Source organism: Agelaius phoeniceus, chromosome 2 (assembly GCF_051311805.1).
Source record: "Agelaius phoeniceus isolate bAgePho1 chromosome 2, bAgePho1.hap1, whole genome shotgun sequence".
In the NCBI taxonomy this organism is placed as follows: domain Eukaryota; kingdom Metazoa; phylum Chordata; class Aves; order Passeriformes; family Icteridae; genus Agelaius; species Agelaius phoeniceus.
This window is the reverse complement of record NC_135266.1, coordinates 69757100-69774946: the sequence shown is the minus strand read 5'-3', so window position 1 is coordinate 69774946 and position 17847 is coordinate 69757100. Positions and strand designations below refer to the sequence as shown.

At 47.5% G+C, this 17847-nt stretch overlaps 1 protein-coding gene and 2 non-coding genes across 4 annotated transcripts; 1 reads left to right on the top strand and 2 right to left on the bottom strand.

The window, feature by feature from the left end:
* Nucleotides 1-989: 989 nt before the first annotated feature.
* Nucleotides 990-1062, bottom strand: TRNAV-AAC (transfer RNA valine (anticodon AAC)). Its single transcript has one exon. It is a non-coding gene; the product is annotated as a tRNA-Val (tRNA).
* On the top strand, nucleotides 999-16410 carry ALOX5AP (arachidonate 5-lipoxygenase activating protein). 2 transcript variants are annotated; one of them, XM_077173819.1, is made up of 6 exons: nucleotides 999-1128; nucleotides 8509-8762; nucleotides 12346-12445; nucleotides 13413-13483; nucleotides 14808-14889; nucleotides 15531-16410. In XM_077173819.1, exons 2-6 carry the CDS (start codon nucleotides 8693-8695, stop codon nucleotides 15691-15693), a joined length of 486 nt encoding a protein of 161 aa, XP_077029934.1. In that variant the 5' UTR covers nucleotides 999-1128; nucleotides 8509-8692; the 3' UTR covers nucleotides 15694-16410. The 2 variants fall into 2 exon arrangements, with proteins under 2 accessions (XP_077029934.1, XP_054483775.1); XM_054627800.2 differs by having other exon boundaries at nucleotides 1037-1128; nucleotides 8539-8762.
* On the bottom strand, nucleotides 1314-1387 carry TRNAN-GUU (transfer RNA asparagine (anticodon GUU)). Its single transcript has one exon. It is a non-coding gene; the product is annotated as a tRNA-Asn (tRNA).
* Nucleotides 16411-17847: the final 1437 nt, after the last annotated feature.

Sequence of the window (17847 nt, the reverse complement as noted above, 5' to 3'; positions counted from 1 at the left end):
AGCACTGTTCAAGAAATCTAGTGTGGTGCCGATTACAAATATGATTTTGATCTTGATGTTTTTCATGGCTGGGTATTGCCATTTATTCTTCCATCACTGGTTTTCTGCTTTAAATAATTACTCCCTTCCTGACAACATATCCGCAAGAGCCATCGTGTGTTGTCTGTGTTCCTTTTGCAAAGCTAAACAGCTGCTCTTGATGTGAGCCCCTTCGTGCCCAGAGCAAAGCACATTGCCTTTAGAGCAGCTTGTACTCGAAAGTGTGTGCTGTGCTTTGAAGTCCACCAGGATTCGGTCTCGGAGTGGAAAAAACTTCCAGTCTAAGTATTGATCTAAGACAGGGTGCAGGCAGAGCAAGAGAGAAGAGAAGTTTAGTGGGATAAGAAGGCTGATGGAATTTGCAGCATTTTTAGTCTTACACTGCTGTGCACAAACACGCTGTGGTTGTTTGCGAGGGAGATGCTGAAGCTGCCCAGCCCAAGAGAACACGGCGGAGCCACAGGGCTCACAAAGGAGAGGAAATGCTGGGAAAGGAGTGTAAGGAAGAAGGGGCTGGGTGCCTCCAGCTATGCTTTTGAGGAAGAGGCTGGAGAAACCCTCAAAAGATGCTTCTCCCCCGACCTGGATCTATATTACTCTTTTTATGTAAGTTAATAGCTAAAGGGCCTTCTGTAATGCCCACGGCGAGTGGTTGTAGTTTTTGTCCCAAGTTTTCTGTGATGTTCAGACCGTTTCAGCTGAAGCTCCTTTCCCCTCCTCTGGGCGATCTTTCCGGAAAAAACGCGTTTGCCGAGGAGCTCGGGCATAGGAATGAAGCAGAGCTCCTGCACAGCTTCTGCACAGCTTCTGCCCCTGCTCCTCCCTGCCGGCCCCCCGGCAGCCCAGGAGGCCACTCGCCCTCTCCCACGGCGGGGCGGGGGATGAGCCCCGCGGATAAAGAGGAAACCAGGAAACACGTCCGCGGTGACACGGGAAGGGAAAAAATATGGTGTTTCCGCCCGGTTTCGAACCGGGGACCTTTCGCGTGTTAGGCGAACGTGATAACCACTACACTACGGAAACTCCCGCTATGCTGCGTTCTCCTGCAGTCTGCCTTGACCAATCAGCCGGAGGACCCGGAACTTCGCTGTGAGCCCATGGTGCGGGTGAAACTCCTCTGGGCGGGCAGGAGGAGCGAGGTGCCGAAGCCAAAAGCGGGTCTCGGATCTCGGGCACTTCCCGCCAGTATAAAGGCGCCGCGGGCCGTTTACAGCCGCCGCCTTTTGCAGGAGGGAAGGAAAAAACACACGGTGCGCCGCAAAAAGACTGCGCCCCGTCCCTGGGTGGGCTCGAACCACCAACCTTTCGGTTAACAGCCGAACGCGCTAACCGATTGCGCCACAGAGACGCGCTGTGGGGCAGGCGCGCCGAGCCACAGCTGCCTCCCGCGGCGGCCGGGGCGGGCTCTGCGTTCCTTTGTGTCCTTCCCGTTCCTGCTCCTTCGGGGCGGCCTGGGCTGGGCTTTAATCACCGGCTGTGGGGCCTGATTGCTTTTCAAATCTAAAAACGGCCCTTCCTTGCCTTCCCTTTTTTGTTTTCTCCGTGGCCTTTTCCCTTTGTTTTCCTGGGGGACTGCGGAAGAGTGGACAAGCAGAAAAATGTAGTGGTTGAAGTTCTGCCTCTTGGTGGGACGGTTGTCAATAGGAGCCTGAAGGCTGCTCTCCGAGACAGCTCAGCTTGCAAGAGGAAGCTCTGACACTATGTGCCAGGGATGAGGAAGGCAAAAATTAGCATTGCCCTGTTATTAAGGTGGTCAATGGATCCAACATCTTTCCTTCTGATAATTACAGTGCCAAAAGGAGTAGTTGTGACCACAGACTTTGTGAAAAACGCCAATCACTTGTTTTTAAAATTTTTAAAGTTTAATGGTTTAAAGTTTAATAATAAAATGGTTATAAAAATAGCAATATAATTAGAGTAATAATAATTTGGACAATTTGGATTAGGGCAATATGAGACAATAAAAACAAAGAGTCACGGATGTCCGGGTACCTCATTCTGGGCAACACGAGCCCGAAAAAGGACACCCCTTAACAGAGGATTAACCCTTAAAAGCAATAGCCTGTTGCATGTTCATACACCTCATACATGATGCATAAATTCCATTCAAACAAAGGATTCTGTCTGGTCATCGTCAACTTCTTCCTCTGAATCCTAATGGCATCTTCAGGACTGAGCGAGGTGGGAAGAACTCGATAAGAGAGCAATAAATTCATTTCTCTGAAAGATTTAGGTGTTCTGTGGATGCTATCTCGCTGTGAGTCCTTTCTTTTAAAAAAAGTATTTTACATAGCATAGTTTCTATTTTAACATTATGTTATTATGTTAAAACTTTATGTTAAACATTATGTTAAAACTATATTTAACACACTACTTAAGAAAATTAACACAGCATAACTTTCTTACACAACACATATAATATTCATTTTAATATTTGCAAAAAGCCAATCATAAAATATGCATATTTCACAACTTGAAGAACAGAAGATAAAATTCACTCCACAGTGACTTTTGATTCATAGTCCTCTGATAATTATTTGCAAGAGCTAATGGAAAGCGGGAACAGAAATGAGACAGGGTGAAAGAGACTTCTCAAAGCAGAGTGGAGAGAAAGACTTGTGAATCTGCTGCCCAGGCAGCCTCACCTCAGCTCTAAACAGTCTATAAAATGAATTGAAACTAATTATTAATCAAATTGTGCAAGAATCCGCATGTCTCTGGGCTGTTGTATGGGTCCAGTCCAGCTAGCTCGAACCCTGGCCCACATGGTCTTACATGGACAGAAATAAAAGCCCACCAGGGTGTGTGGCAGGGGGGTGTGTGAGGGATAGACTATGTGATGGGAGAGGGGGAATAACACTCTACATGACATACCATACTCAGTAAAAATTTCCCATCACCCAGTGCAAAACAACAACTAAATAAACTATTTAGTGCAATACAACAAAATTGCAGCCACCTAAAAGGTGATAAGGTGATAATGGCAGCAAACATGAGTTACAAAAAACAAATCAGCAAGGAAGATATACCCTAGATGGATGAGGGCCAAGTCTGGGAATACTTAAGCAACCTGCATGTACATTAATCCATATTTAAGCAACCTGCATCCATAAATCCCACCAACCCTGGTGGGATATACCCACAGGTGCTGAGAGAGATGATAGATCCATTGCAGTTTCCATCAGCTTTCATCAATCATGGCAATGAGGGGAAGTGCCCAAGGATGGGAATAAAGCAACATCACCCCCATCTTCCAGAAGGGCAGGAAGGATGACTGGGGGAGCTACTGACTGGGGTCAGCTTCACCTCAGTGCCTGGGAAGGTGATGGATGAGCTAATCCTGGAAACCATCTTCAGGCACATCAAAGGCAGTGGAAGTGCCAGCAGTTGGTCAGTATGGCTCGAACAAGGGGAAGTCATGTTAGACAATTTGGTAGACCCTCATGGTGAAGTGATTGGCCTGGTAGAAGAGAGGAGGGCAGTGGGTACTGTTTGCCTGGACTTCAGTGAGGCCTTTGACCCTGTTTCCCATAAGATCCTTGCAGAGGAGCTGTTGATGTGTGGGTTCAATAAGCAGATAGTGAGGTGGACTGAAAAATGGCCAAACTGTTGTGTCCAGAGTGTGGTGGCACGATGTAGTTGGATGCCATCAGGGATCAATATTGCACAACATTCCATTAGTGATCTGGATGATGGGCCACAGTTTAGCCTCAGCAAGTTTACAGACAGCACCAGACCCACAGGAGTGGCAGACAGAGCAGAAGGTGATGCTGCTATCCAGAGGGACCTTGACAGTTTGGAGAAATGGGCTGATAGGTACCTCATGAAGTTCAGCAAGGAGAAGTGCCAAGTCCTGCAGCTGTAGACAAAAAAACCCCATCAAGCACCAGGACATGCTGGGGGTACCCATCTAGAATTCAACCTGGCAGAAAGGAATTTGGTTGTCCTGGTGGACAGCAGGTTGAACATGAGCCAACGGTGGGACTTTGTGGCCTAGAAGGTGAGTGGTACCCTGGGTCACATTAGACAAAGCATTGCCAGCAGGTCAAGAGAAGTGATTCTGCTCCTCTGCTCAGCTCTGGTGAGGCCACATCTAAAATACTCTGGGTAGAGTTAATTTTCTTCCTAGTAGCTGGCATGTGGCTCTGTTTTGGACTGGTGCTGGAAACACTGCTGGTCACAAAGGGTTGTTTTTGTCACTGCTGAGCAGGACTTACGCAAAGTCTAGGCCTTTCTGCCTCTCACATCACCCCACCAGTGAGTTGAGAGGGGACAGAGCGGGGACATCTGACCCCAGCAGATCCAAGGATTAGCCCTTACCATATGGCACCATGCTCAGCATATAAAGCTGGGGGAAGAAGGAGAAAGGAGAGACATTTGGAGTGACAACGTTGTCTCCCACAGTAACCATTATATGTGATGGGACCTGGCTTTCCTGGAACACTTGCCTGCCTGTGGGAAGCGGTGAATGCATTTATTGTTTTTATTTGCCTGCATGTGTGGAATTTCCTAACCTTTTTCTCACTTTTATCCTTCTGATTCTCCCCCCATCTCACTGGTGGGGAGTGAGCAAGTGGCTGTGCTGGGCTAAGGGGCTGTGCTGGCTGGGGTTGAACTGTGACAATGGGACAAAGACGGTGAGGAGGAGGAGGCTGTGCCAGAGGACCTGAAGAGACTACAGTTTCTGTCATCCAGCTCTGTTTTGAGCTGAATTTGTACCAAAGGGATATGAAAACAGTGAGTGAAAGGAGGAAGCCTGTGAAATGTGGAGAAGGAGGGGTTTTTGAGGCGGTGCTCTGTCGGCTCATTCTCTTGGCTGTGCAGGATGAAGGCAGCATTTTAAAACTTGCAGCATTGCCCTTTTCTTTGTGCTGCACTTCACAGTTCCAGCTCTGTTCATGCTCTCTGCTGGGGTTTTGTCAGGTTCAGCAAGGATGGGATTCTGAGGCAGGCAGGGAGTCACCCACATGTGTGCCTGTGTGCTTCAGCTGAAGGGGCTGCAGCGCTTTACCTTTGCAAAGCACAGTGCTCGTATTAACCGGACATCCAAGGGGCTTGTGTCACCTTGCATTTGTGACAAAGCATGACAGCTGGGTGTCACCTGGCTTTCATGTGTGGGAGCTTCACCTGAGCATCCTTTATATTGTCAAGAGGCACACTTTCATTGGAGTCCTTTCTCCTGAGCTCTGATCAGAGTGCATGAGAGGAGAGATGAACATCCCAAAAGATATTTATAGATCTGCGTTCCCACTCCTTTCCTCTTCGCCACGAAAGCAATTCTACAAAGGGATTATTTTGACTGGCTGTTCAGGATTCCAGGGGAGGAGATTAATGTGCAGGAAGCCTCGCAGTGCAACTGGAAAAGCTCGCTGGCTTTGCACATTTTTGTGAGCTTCATGGCTCACTGTGTCAAGGTTATCTTCCTTGGACAGAATGATGTGGATGTCAAAGAGCCATGCAACAAGCAAAAGGGCTGGGATCTGACAGCAGCTGCTGAAGTGCTGACTTGCCTGTGCCTGAAGAAGTCTGACCACAGCTGGGGGTTACAAAAGGTGCAGGCACAGTTCCCCAAGGTGTGTATCCCTCCCCTCATACCCCCTTTTTGGTTTTTTTTTGTCTACTCAGGAGAATCCCTTATTTCAAACAGCCAAGTGAGATATGATGGAGGTGTTTTGCACTGATGTTTCTCCCAGGTGGACAGGGTTTTCCAGTGGTGGCAACTTTGTCTTATCCGGTCAGTGATCCTGTGTGTGTTTAGGTCTCAGGGACAGGGAACAATTTAGTGTGTAGGTATAGAAAAAGCTGCTAGCAGAGTCATTTTAGCCCTCCCTTGCCAAGGCAATTCCCCAAATTGCAAAAATATTGCCAGAATTTCCTTCTATCCTGCAGCTATTACAGGGCCAAGGGGTATGGAAGGTAATATTCCTTCCCACAAGAGGTTTATGCTAGGTCTGGCTACACAACAGTGTTGCTTTGCCATGTAAAGGGACTTCTTCTTCAATGTCTCACATACCATCTTGATTTCCTTGTTTTTCCTCAAGTGATGCTGCAGTTAAAAAAAACCAAACAAAAAACAAAAAACAAACAAAACAAAACCCTGCAGTTCCTTTCTTAAGGCAGCCATACCAAAGTGGTTCTTGCTGGCAAAGCTTTTTTCTCCTTGCACACCAAGAAATCATTTTAACAAGCCCTGGAGCTGATGTCATGGTTTGTTTTTTTTTTACTGCAGGGAGGAGTGTGAAACCCTGCTTTCCTCCACATATACATGTGGGATGGCTTTGGAGCAAACCTGAGTGAGAGGAGGGAACAGGCTGGGTTTCCAGAAAAGCACTGGCAATGTCAAGTGCCAAAATGCCAAAGCAGTGCCAGGGGACAGGGGGAAATCAGAACGGGCAGAGCAGAAGAGCAAAGTGGGGATGATTCTGTGCTGAGAGGCACTGAGCAGCAGCAAAGCAAAGAGCTGCAAAACAAAGAGCAGGACAAGGAGAAAGCAAAGGCATCAACAGCTCATCTCTCACGATGTGGCAAGCACACAGGGTGAGGGATGGGAGCTTGGGTCAGCCAGCTGGAAAGCCTGCTGGCACAAATTCCTGGTGTCTTGTGGGGTTTTTTGCATTATGGCAACTTCACACCTCAGCAGCCTGATTCCTACCCTCTTTTATACAAGAGTTCTGCTGAATAGAAGTCACCTCTGGGAAGTCTTTGATAGTGGGGAAGAGTGTGTGTTTTCTTGGCAAATTAGAGCAGGCTCATGTGCTTGTACTGCCACTTGTAAATCAAAAGCAAACTGCAGGCTGCCTGGTAGGTTTGCACCAGCACAAAACAGGTAGCAGGAGGAGAATGCCTGCTGCAGGAGGATGAGTGGAAATCCTCCAACCACAGGTGCCCTGAGGACCTGTGCTGTCCCCTTTGCCGTCTCCTGTCAGCAGCTCCCTCCTGCTTGCCCATGCCCATGCACAGCTCCTCTCTTTACAGTCATAACACTGATCTCTGCTTAGACAATATTCTTCTTTTGACTTAACTCCATCATGGTTTATTGGTGATGGGTTCTTCTCTGAACATTAGTAGATGCTTATCATTAAATACCATCCCTAAATACCAGCTACAATCCTGTGCTCGACAGACCACAAAACATAAACATTGATGTTCAAGTAGGAAAAGATCGTATTCTGGGGAAAAAGAGAACTTTAGCCTGAATAAAAGCATTCTCAAAGAGTTGTTGTCATTCTCTTTTTGTTCTTGAATTTGGGTTTTTTCCTTGAGAAATCTGGCAAAAGTTAAAAACCTGAAGAAAAAATCACAGGCCAAATCTAAACCTTGGTATTCTTTATGGCTTTGCTTCTCACACAGTTTTATCTCTATGGACTGTAGGAAAGGCATCCCAGAAAGACAGCCTTTTCCTATGCTGATAACTACATCACAGCTCACAGTGTTAATCACCTACCTCTGCCAGTTCATTTCTGTGTATTTGTTTATACCCAAAGTATATGAGAGTTTTCCATATGTAAGATTATGGATTATAAAAATTTGCATGATAAAGAGACTGGGTAAAAACACCATTGTAAGTAAATGTGTCCCCATTGAAAAAGATAAGTTATGCAGGTTGGCTCCTGCTGGAACTCCTGCCTGGCTGTGACCCACCCAGAGTGAGGTCTGATTTGCCTGTGACAGTAACTGGTGAGTGATCTCTCCCTGCCCTTATCTCAACCCCTTAGCCTTTTGTTGTCTTTTCTCTTCCCTCTCCAGCTGAGGAGGGAAGATATAGAGTGGCTTGGGTGGGCACCTGATGTTCAGCCAAGGTCAGCCCACCCCTCTGTCCAGCACCACAGCCTGTGCTTCTGTGCCAGCTTCATTGAGGGGTTGGATCTGGGCTGTGAATATGCTGCAGCAATTGTGCTCAGCTATACTGGGCTCCCAGCACTAAAACTGGGGCACAACTGTGAAGTCTGAGCCTGCAAAACACTGAATGTTTGTAGCTGTCACTGTCTTCCAAGGAGTTATTCGTAGGGGGCAGGATGCAGGATCCATTCCTGGTAACAAAAGACATATTTCTGTGCTCAGCAGCAATGCTCACAGCACTGCTGTACTGCCCATTCCAACATGCCAGGGGGTTCAGGAGCTCTGGCTTGTGACATGCAGGCCTGGGGTCTCCTCACTGGTGAGACTGATGGAGATGTGACCAGGGAGAGCATCTGCATGAGAGCAGCACCATTGCTGAGACTTGTCAACATAATTTCTCCTCCCAGCTGCTTGTGGAGTGGCTGGGCACTTGCTGACAATGCTGTGGTAGCCTGACTGGTTCCTTCCAGCCTTCTGCTGTTCCACACAGCCAGCCAAGTGCTCGGGCATGCTTTAGATATCCAGGTTTTGCTTGTGTATAGGAAGGGCAATAAGTTTATTTCCACATTAAGTATCATCTTAGATCACAGACGTGCAATCTCTTTTTTCCCTGGGCTTCATCTGTACAAGTGAGTGAGCCTGCGGTTGTTGGTCTGACAGGCACCAGAGCAGAGGGTGCTGCCACTCTCCTGTGAAACCATAGGAAGTGTTTCATGATTCAAGATAAGACCTTCATTTCACTTCCTCGTTCTGTGCTTGTACCACTGAGCTGCCACCGAGGCTGCACCATCCACCCCGAGAGCCCTCTCACGAAATGGACCAGGAGACCCTGGGAAGCATTGTCCTGCTTGTCATCGTCACCCTGATCAGCGTCGTCCAGAACGGTAAGACAAAAATGAACTTTTATTTAAGGGATAGAAGGGAGCTGAGGAAAGTTCAGGACGATGTATGCTGAGCTGATCTTTGGATAGATAATATTTAGTTATAAGTGCATGCATGCTTAGGCATGGCTTTCGCTTTAGAAACAGCCTTCTAGGCATGGAATTTTGTACGACATTGTGGCAGTATCCTGACAGTCACATGGTCTCACTCTCTAACATTCTGGAGTGAGTTTGTTACACTTTTCAGCTCATGTAAGGAGTAATATGCTGGGATACCCTGTGGCGATATGAATTTTGATTTGATGACTAAAGACCTCCTTTTCTGACCTAGGTCCCTGCTATGGTCAGGCAGAGCTGCTCTCAAGCTGGAGCCGTGCTGCCATGGGCAGGGATGGAGTCCCTGGGGGGTTGCAGTGGGAGCTGGAGCATGGAGCTGGGTGAAGCTCAGAATTGGAGGAGTCTGTGTGGGCTATTTGTGAGCAGGCAGCTCTCCTGCTTTCCTGCATCTCCAAGTCCTGCAGTATAACTAATCTCAATTAACTGTGGTCCCAAGAACACTGTACATTTCCTGAGATGGAACACTGTACATTTCCATGAAGTTTCCTTCTCCAGCTCTTATTCAGACCTTGCATAGTCCCTTGTATAGTCTTCAAGGTTTTTTAAATAAAACAAGTATCTCTCCTGTGCAAATTTGATTTTAACTTCTTCATACTCTCTTACAAATACTTTTTTTAGCAGGAAATTCTGCCCAGAATTTAAAGAAAGGATTGAGTTTTGCCTCAGCTGCACCACATTTGCCCAGGTTCAAAGAGATTCAGCAGTGGGCTGGGCGGCTGAAAATTCCAGAAATCTGTAGTGAAATCTTCTTATTACAAATGGGAGATTCCCACTGAACACAAAGTCCTAGGAAATGAACTATTCTTCTATTCTTGGGCTGCTGCAGAGAGGGGGAAGTGGTGGGAGCCTAGCTGCCAAGGAGCAAAAAACAAAAAGGAGATGCAGGCTGCTTTAGTTTCAACATAGGCAGTAAATGCCACATCACTTAACCCAATGCTATTCTCTGGAAAATGAAAAACGCGTGACATCACCAGAATATGGCACATTAAGACCAGAGCACATACCGTAATTAAGAAAATGTGACAAATATACATTTCTTGCTATGTAATCGTATGACTTTATATACAGGGTTTTTTTCTCTCACTCGGACATGTCAGACTTCCATCCACATGCTTTTATCTGTCTGTGAGTTTATGGACCCAACTGCTAAAAAGGGGAAGTAGGACCCTTGGCAGATTCTGCCAAGCACGTGAGACAGACAGCCCTAAACCAGGATTTCAAGCTTTGCGTCATCTGGTTTCCTCTTCCCAAGCTTTCTTTCTAGAAAGACCAGACCTGATATGCAGTCCTGTGGTGAATTATGCTTCATATTGCAATTATGAAAGCAGTAGAAATATTTGTCAAGGGGTATCAGGAGTGCTGAACTCTTGCTGTGGCTGTCATTCAGCAAAGCACTTGGGCCTCTGCTTGACTGTTTCTGAGCGCATGAAGTCAGTACCACGTAAATTTGTGATTAAATACTTCTCTGCACAGGGTGCAGGACTAGAAAACAGTTTGAGTGCTGTTGTTCCTGAAGATGGAGGTGGGCTGTGGTGCTGTCCCGGTCTGGCATCCATTTACTGTCATCTTGTTCATGATGGAATCTCCACATCCTACGGAATGACTCAAGTGGCCGCATACCACTGAGTGACGCATGCAGCCTAAAGTTTTGCTCTTTTACCGGAGATATGTTGCAATCCAGCATCTTTCAGGGCAAATCAGTGATCATTGCTGAGCAGATCAGGACAGAGAAAGCAAAGTGGAGAGAAATAAGGGGCATGTTCGCAAGCACTGGCTATATGGGATCATCAGCTCCCAGTTTCTGTTTGCATGGACTTGTGTAACAACCAGGCTTATACTGAACTCTTGCATATTACCTTGATCAGAGTGGGACTGCCACTGTTCAGCCTCTAGGCAGTCTGTGGAACCTTGGAGCCTCAGGGAATTATCTCCTGGAACAACTGAGGTGAATTAAACCTCTCCACTCCAGCCTTGCTCTGCTCACTCCTCTCATGATGGCTTGTGAAAGCACCCTCTTGCCTCCTAGCATAGTGGAACTTCTCTGCAGCAGCAAGCTGATATTTGGGAAGTGGCAGGACCTGCAGCAATGGAGAGGGAGATAAATAGCTTACTTGGCTTTGTCAGAAAAAGGAAAGCCAAGTATGTGGTATTTTCTTGAGATTTTCAAGCATGATAAAAGAAAGTGAGGAGGTGTGCTACCAGTGAGTCCATGGGGTCCCAGACCTGCAGGAAGTCCATTGCTGCAGCTCAGCACTGGACAAAAAAGTGCTGATCAACTCTGTCCTCTTCAATTAGGTCCTCTTAGTGGCTGTAGGCAGGGTAACCTCCTGCCAAAGGCTGTGCTGGTGTGCAGATGGAGATGCTGAGGACTCGGTGCCACCGGATGATGCCTGGTCTGGGTCCCCTAGGAGCCAGCGCACTGTGCTGGTGGCTGTGGGAGGATCTGCAGCCTGGCTCAGAGTAGAGGTGCAGGCTTAAAGCACTGTGGGTTTTTCTGCAGAAGGGCTGTATGTACCCAGGGGATCCCACAATACTGGGAACTGAAAAACCCAGTCATTTTTGTTAAAGGCAGTGGAAGTACAAAGGACCTATTTACAGCATCGATGAAGGGGAAAAAAAGGAGGCTACTCTTCAGATTGCAGGGATGAAATCCTGCAGCTTATCTGGCTAAATTTTTATTGCTATAATAATGTATTTCCTGATGGGCTATCTTTCATGTGTATATATTAGGTTAATATTCCAAGCCATAGAGTGATTTGGAAGCACTTGAGGTGGGGTGCACGACAGCAGAAAGCTTGCAGCTTGTAGGCTGCCAGAGCTCTCTCTGGTGTACTTAGACATATGATTGATGGTCTCTGGTTTAGTGTCATCAGATAAAACGTGTTTGTCAAGAGCATGATGCATTATCTTGAGGTGCTGCATTTTTGCAGCAGCTAACATTCTGACACAACTCTGTTCCTTAAAAGGAGGATACACACAAATCAGCCATTAAGACCAGGCTTTCTTTGGGCCTTTCTGGGAAAAGAACCAGCCCTGCAGGATGTCCTTGGTTTGGCAAATGGGTTTCACTAAAAGAGAATAGACTCCCTTGTCTCCCTACTCTGTTGGAGAGCAAGATTTGGGGTTGGCAGCTCTGACTGGAAAACTCTTTTCCCACTGGGAGCTCAAAGGACCAGGTCAGGGCAGTGCTTCTGCAGCAGAGATGCAGAGACTGCCCAAAGTGCAAAGTTGGGATGAAGCAGGGATTGGAGGTGAGAGAGCCCGCTACCAGTCACATACATGGGGATGCATGGAGGGCTTGGTTAAACCTGGGTGACTGAGCAAGCACACTGGCCACATCCTGCATCCTCATGCACCTGTGTCTTCTCCTGCCATCTACCCATGGGAACAGAGCTGAGCCCACAATGCCCAGCTTCTCCAATATCTTCAGGTGACATCTCAGACTGAATACTCTGTGGTTTTTTAACAGCTTTTTTTGCAAACAAAGTGGAGCATGAAAGCAGACACTGCAATGGGAAGGTGTTGCAGCGGCAGGGATCCTCCTCCTTCGACCGTGTCTACACTGCCAAGTAAGTAGACAAGAACTGAGGAGTCGGTGAGGGCAGAGTGGGGTTCATCATGCTCTGCATTAAAATTAAATCCAAACCCTTTTGGGGGCCAGGGGTGGATTCCAGATTGCCTCAGATGAAGGCTTTGTACTTAATCCCTGGCTGTGCTCAGTGTTCAGACATGAGGTTTTTGGATATATTTGCTGGCTGAATCCAGCACCCTTCTTGCCACCATGTGCTGCATGTATATAGGTCTTGCAGCCATCACAAGTATTGTGTCCCTTCATTTGGGAACCAGTTCACTCTTCCCTGACACAGCCAGAGTGTCAAGGGCTCAAAAGGAAAGGGCCAGCAGAGACATCAGCCTGCTGAGGAGCAGGTAGGTGGCAGAGCTGACACAAATCCCTTGGTCTCTGGCACCACCCTTGGCACACAGCTCTCCACTTCTCCACTCCTTTTCCACATGGAATCACTCTCAACTTCTTCACTTCTCCCCCTCAGAAAGCATTCACAGCTGAAGGAGGCAGCTGAACTCCATTCCTGTTCCCCTGCAAAGTCACGTGTTAACTCTGTGAGACACTCTTAGTTGTGATGCAATTCTACATTTGTTGGTTTCATCCAATAGCTTTATTAATATGACTCAGTTAAAAGGACTTTAAGTCAGTAAAGTTCACAGCACCTATCATGATCAAACAGGTTAGGGAGAAAGTGGCTTTCACAGGTGCCAGGCAGGCACAGGATGGTTTGTTTTCCTCATCAGGCAGCACAAAGGCATCCATTATCTGAGCGAGAAAACAGGGAAGCAGACCTGGGTGAGGAGCCCAGCCTTTGGCAGTTCAGGGGCCTCCCACTGCTCTGTGGTAACAGTCTGCTCTCAAGGGCACTAGTGCAGCCCAAATTCACCTGCCACCAGTCTCTGCTGGTGAAACATACTGATTTTTTTCCATTTGCCTGTGCTCTGATTTCTCTCCTATAAATTCCATTCCAGCCAGAACTGTGGACATACATACCCTACGTTCCTCGCTGTGCTTTGGTGTGCTGGCCTTCTCTGCAGCCAAGGTAACACTCTTTTGTTTGTTTGTTTTCTTTTTCCCCTTCAACCTGGCACCACATTCAGCAAAGGATGGTGAGCACCATGGAAGTTACACTTTCAGGGATCAAGCCTCCTGCAGCAGGGGAGCCTCTCTTACCCCCCTGTCCTGGAGCTAAGCATGCTGCTGGAGTAGCAGCACACTCGTGGCATGGCTTGGCTTATGTCAACAGATGTGTTCCCAGACTTAATTCAAGGTAGTCCAGGCCAGGGACGTTTCCCATACTGGCATTATGCATGAGTTCCCTTTGTTTTGGGTGGAGGGTTTAGTACTTGGTTGCTGGATTATTGCCACATTATTCCATCTTGGGACAGAAAATGGGCTCAATTTATTAAATTGCCAGATCTGCCACCTCTCCCCTGCGCTGAGGGCCACCTGGGACTATTGACCTGCATTTCTAATTGTTATCCCCTCCAATGCAATGTGAGTTTATCTAACATGGAGATGAGTGCTTGCCTGGGGTATGTGTCTATTCTTTCTGGAAAAAACCCCGAGTTTCTTAACCAGGAGAAGAAGGGGAGTGGGAAAGGCTAGAATTATGGGGGAAAGCCCCTTTTTTAATGCTCAAAAGTTAGCATTGGACCATAACGTATCCTCCACCTGCTCCTAGTGAAGTACATCTACCAACAGCCTTCTGTGTCTGGTGAGAACAGTGCCTGCGTTGGGGCTCTCTTTCCCGAGCCTGGTGCAGCCCACACTGGGTTTCACAAAATCATAGAAGGGTTTGGGTTGGAAAAGATCTCAAAGATCATCTTTTTACAGCTCCCTTGCCAGGGGCTGGGTCACTTTCCACTAGACCAGGTAGTTCAAAGCTCCTTCTAGCCTGGCCTTGAACACTTACCGCAATGGGGCATCCACAACTTCTCTGGGAAACCTGTGCCAGTGCCTCATCACTCTCACAGTGAAGAACTTCTTCCTTATATATAATCTAAACCTGCTTTCTTTGAGGTTAAAGCCATTTCCCCTTTTCCTGTGAGTTCATGTCCTTGTGAAAAGTTCCTCTCCAGCTTTCTTGTAGGCTCCCTTTACGTACTGGAAGGATGGTGGTGTGTGCTCCACAGTGAGCACAGCTGTGTGCAGGATTACACCCACAAAGTTTTCAGAAAAGCTGGAGTGAAGGCAACGCAAGTGCTGTTTCCCATGGAGAGGTCTCTATCCTAGTTCCAGTGCTTGTCCCATAATCCAAGACTGCAGATTCCTGTTTCCATTCCAGCCCAGGCAGCAGATGAGGACAGTGCGTACAGCGAGAGCTGGGCTGGTGTTGTTAATGCCTTGTTTTGTCCTTTGCCCAGCTCCTGCTGCCTTTGCTGGCCTGATGTACCTGTTTGTGAGGCAGAAGTACTTTGTGGGCTACCTCGGGGAGAGAACTCAGAGGTAAGGACTTGCAGAGCCTCTTTAAAAAATCCAGAATGTGGTAGCAGCACAGCTGGATGCTGCACTTCCACAGGCAGAGCCACTGGCTTCTGGTGCTGCCTGCAAGAGCTGCTGGCATTGGGTAGTACAGGAAAGCCCCTCTCTTTTGGATAAATGGGGGTAGCTGTGGGAGATGTTGGATGTGCAGCAGCACTGGGGTCAGGGGGCTGCAGCTCCTGCTCACAGGATTCTCTAAAAACACGGGTTTGCATGTTTGTGCCACTATTTGCACAAGATTGTCCTTTTATATTAATATTTATATTTTATTTATATTAATAAAGCTAATTACATGCATTTGAAAGAGAGGTGTCCCGCAACCTGTAATGGATGAGAGCACATTCAAGTGCCTTTGAACAGACGCTTTTGTAAGCAGCAGCCTACACTGAGAACAGAAGACCAAATCCAGATCCAAACGGATCCTGAAAATTACGTTTAAGTCCTCTCAACTGCCTGGCAATGCAAGACAGAAAAGAAATTTTCCTCCTCTCTCTCAGCCCCTGAGGTCTTTCAGTTGGTCTCAACAGCTGAGTCCAAAGTCTGAGGATTCTCATGTGAGATGATGCACATCAACAAATTGCTTTCCCCCATTTCTGTCTCCTCAGCACTCCTGGTTACCTGTTTGGAAAGCGCATCATTTTGTTCCTGTTCCTCATGTCTGTGGCTGGAATACTCAACTACTATCTCGTCTTCTTTTTCGGAAGTGACTTTGAAATACACATTAAGACGATAACCAGCGCGATCTCTCCATTGCTGCTCATACCCTAACTCCCCACAGCACTGAGGGGGTCAGCACGCTTCCTATGTTGATGCCCAAAAGCTGCTATAATTCAACTGTTTAAGAAATGAACCCATAACCCAGTGAGATTTCTGTAAATCTCATGCTTGACAAGCTCTGTAGTTTGATTTAGCCTTGCTTTTTTTCTTCAGGAAAAAGATTTATCATGAGCACTCGGCACGCCCAAGGAATGGTAACAACTTTTCAGTTAATTCTTTAGAATTTTTTCCCTAAAGGGCATCTTGCAAGCTGCCTGCGTGACTGGAAGGGACATTGTATGCTTGCTTCACAACTGTGTCGTGCTTAGCTTTTGTCCCAAACCCCAGGATCCTCCCAGTGTCGTTCCTGACTGGTGGCTCCCCCAGTCACCCTCAGATGCAAGAACAGCCTTTCACCAGCATTCCCCACGCCCCTGCCCACACAAAGGCATGGACCAGCCTCTTCACCTACCCTTCCCTCCAACTCGTTGATGACCAAGCTCTTGCTGGTGCAGGAGGGTGGCAAATTGGCCCCTTTCTGGTCTTCCTTGATAAATAAATATTCATGTGTGTAACACTCACCACGCTGATCTCATTTATGCTTCAGCCTCTTTGTTCTCCCAGAACGGGGAAAAGGAGTGGTGTGTAAATGAGGAGCTGGTGTATCGCCAGCGGGGTTGGGTTTGTTTTGATTTGCTGTGTTTAATAAAACAGTCTAAAGCAATGAAATGTGTCTGCTGCTGTCTTCTTTGCCCAGTGCACGATCCCAGCACTCCATGGCTCAGCATCCGGCCGGAGAGCGGAGCCAGGGCAGGAGCACTGGGCTCTTTGTGTGAGCTTCTGATCTCCCCGAGAGGACCGAGCTGAACAAGTCCCTCTCTATGAGCACGGTCAGTGCTCTGCTTCCAGCTCTGACCATGTGGCCCACAGGTCCACGCTGAGGAGAGCTTTGATTAGTGGTGCAGACCAAGGCAGGCAAACAGGTCTGTGCAATCTTTTTAAACATTGCTACCCTCCGAGTGCTTAAGCTCTTAAGCCTGTCTGATTGCTGCATGCAGGATGGATAAAGCTGTATTTTATGACTCCTTCGGGAGGGAATGAGACTCCTTGCTATGTGAGAAGAGAGTTTGCAGAGCTGTTTACAAAAGCAGGTGCAGAAAGCCATCTGCCTTTGTACTACACCAAGGCTGGAAGGTTTTGGTGCTGTCTCATGGGGCATAGGTGCTTGTATATGGTTGGTCTCCTCTGCATCTTTTTTCTTTTTTTCTTTTTTTTTTGGTGTTCTACAGGAATCTGAGATGCAAAAGATTAATAATAGACACATTTATTGCGTGATGATTATAAATGTTCTCACTGGTTAGAACAGGTAAGTAAAAGTATTTTATCTAGCCTTCCAACCTATGGCTGCTGAGACACCTTATTCCCAGGCAGGGCACTCACGTTCTTTTCCTCCCATCCTTCTCATGACACACTCCAAATACTCCTCACATCATGCTTTTCTGCCATAGCTCTCTCCATAGCTGATGCCAGCTGCCTATCCATGGTGGAGACCCACTACCCTTCTGCCCCATGGTGTCAACCCACCAAGGGATGGCAGCACTCCAGGAGGAGAGGGGTAGCCCCAGGGGTCTGGAGCTACAGAGCTCTTCTGCATTGCTGGGATCAGCAAGGGCTCATGCTGCCACTACCTTTAGCCAGTTCCGAGCAGGAGAAGCTTCACCAGCATCAGTCCCGGCTCTGCAGCCTGTTTGGTCTCCCTGAGGTCTGGGACTTGTTAATGGAAACCATCACTTGTGGGAAGTGACTCTCCCAAATCTGTGTGTCCACCTTGCAGGTCTCCCCAGATGGCTGGGTCTCCCCTGGGGCTTTTTTGTCCTCTATATCAAGAAACAGCAGACTTGAACTCCTACTTTCCCCTGTTAGCATGAGAAGTGACTCTCCACCAGCCAGCTATAAAGGGAAGAAGATTCAAGTGTCTATTTTGGGTCAGATAAGCTATCACAGCACTCTGTGGCCTCTCCATCAGACCTGATGGTCCTTGTGGGTCCCTTCCTACTCCAGACATTCTGTGATTCTCTGTCAACTGGATGGTTGGTTTTTACATATTGTACTTAGGTATGATCATGTCATCTTTCAGAGGAACCAAAGCCCATCTTTTGTTCCAAT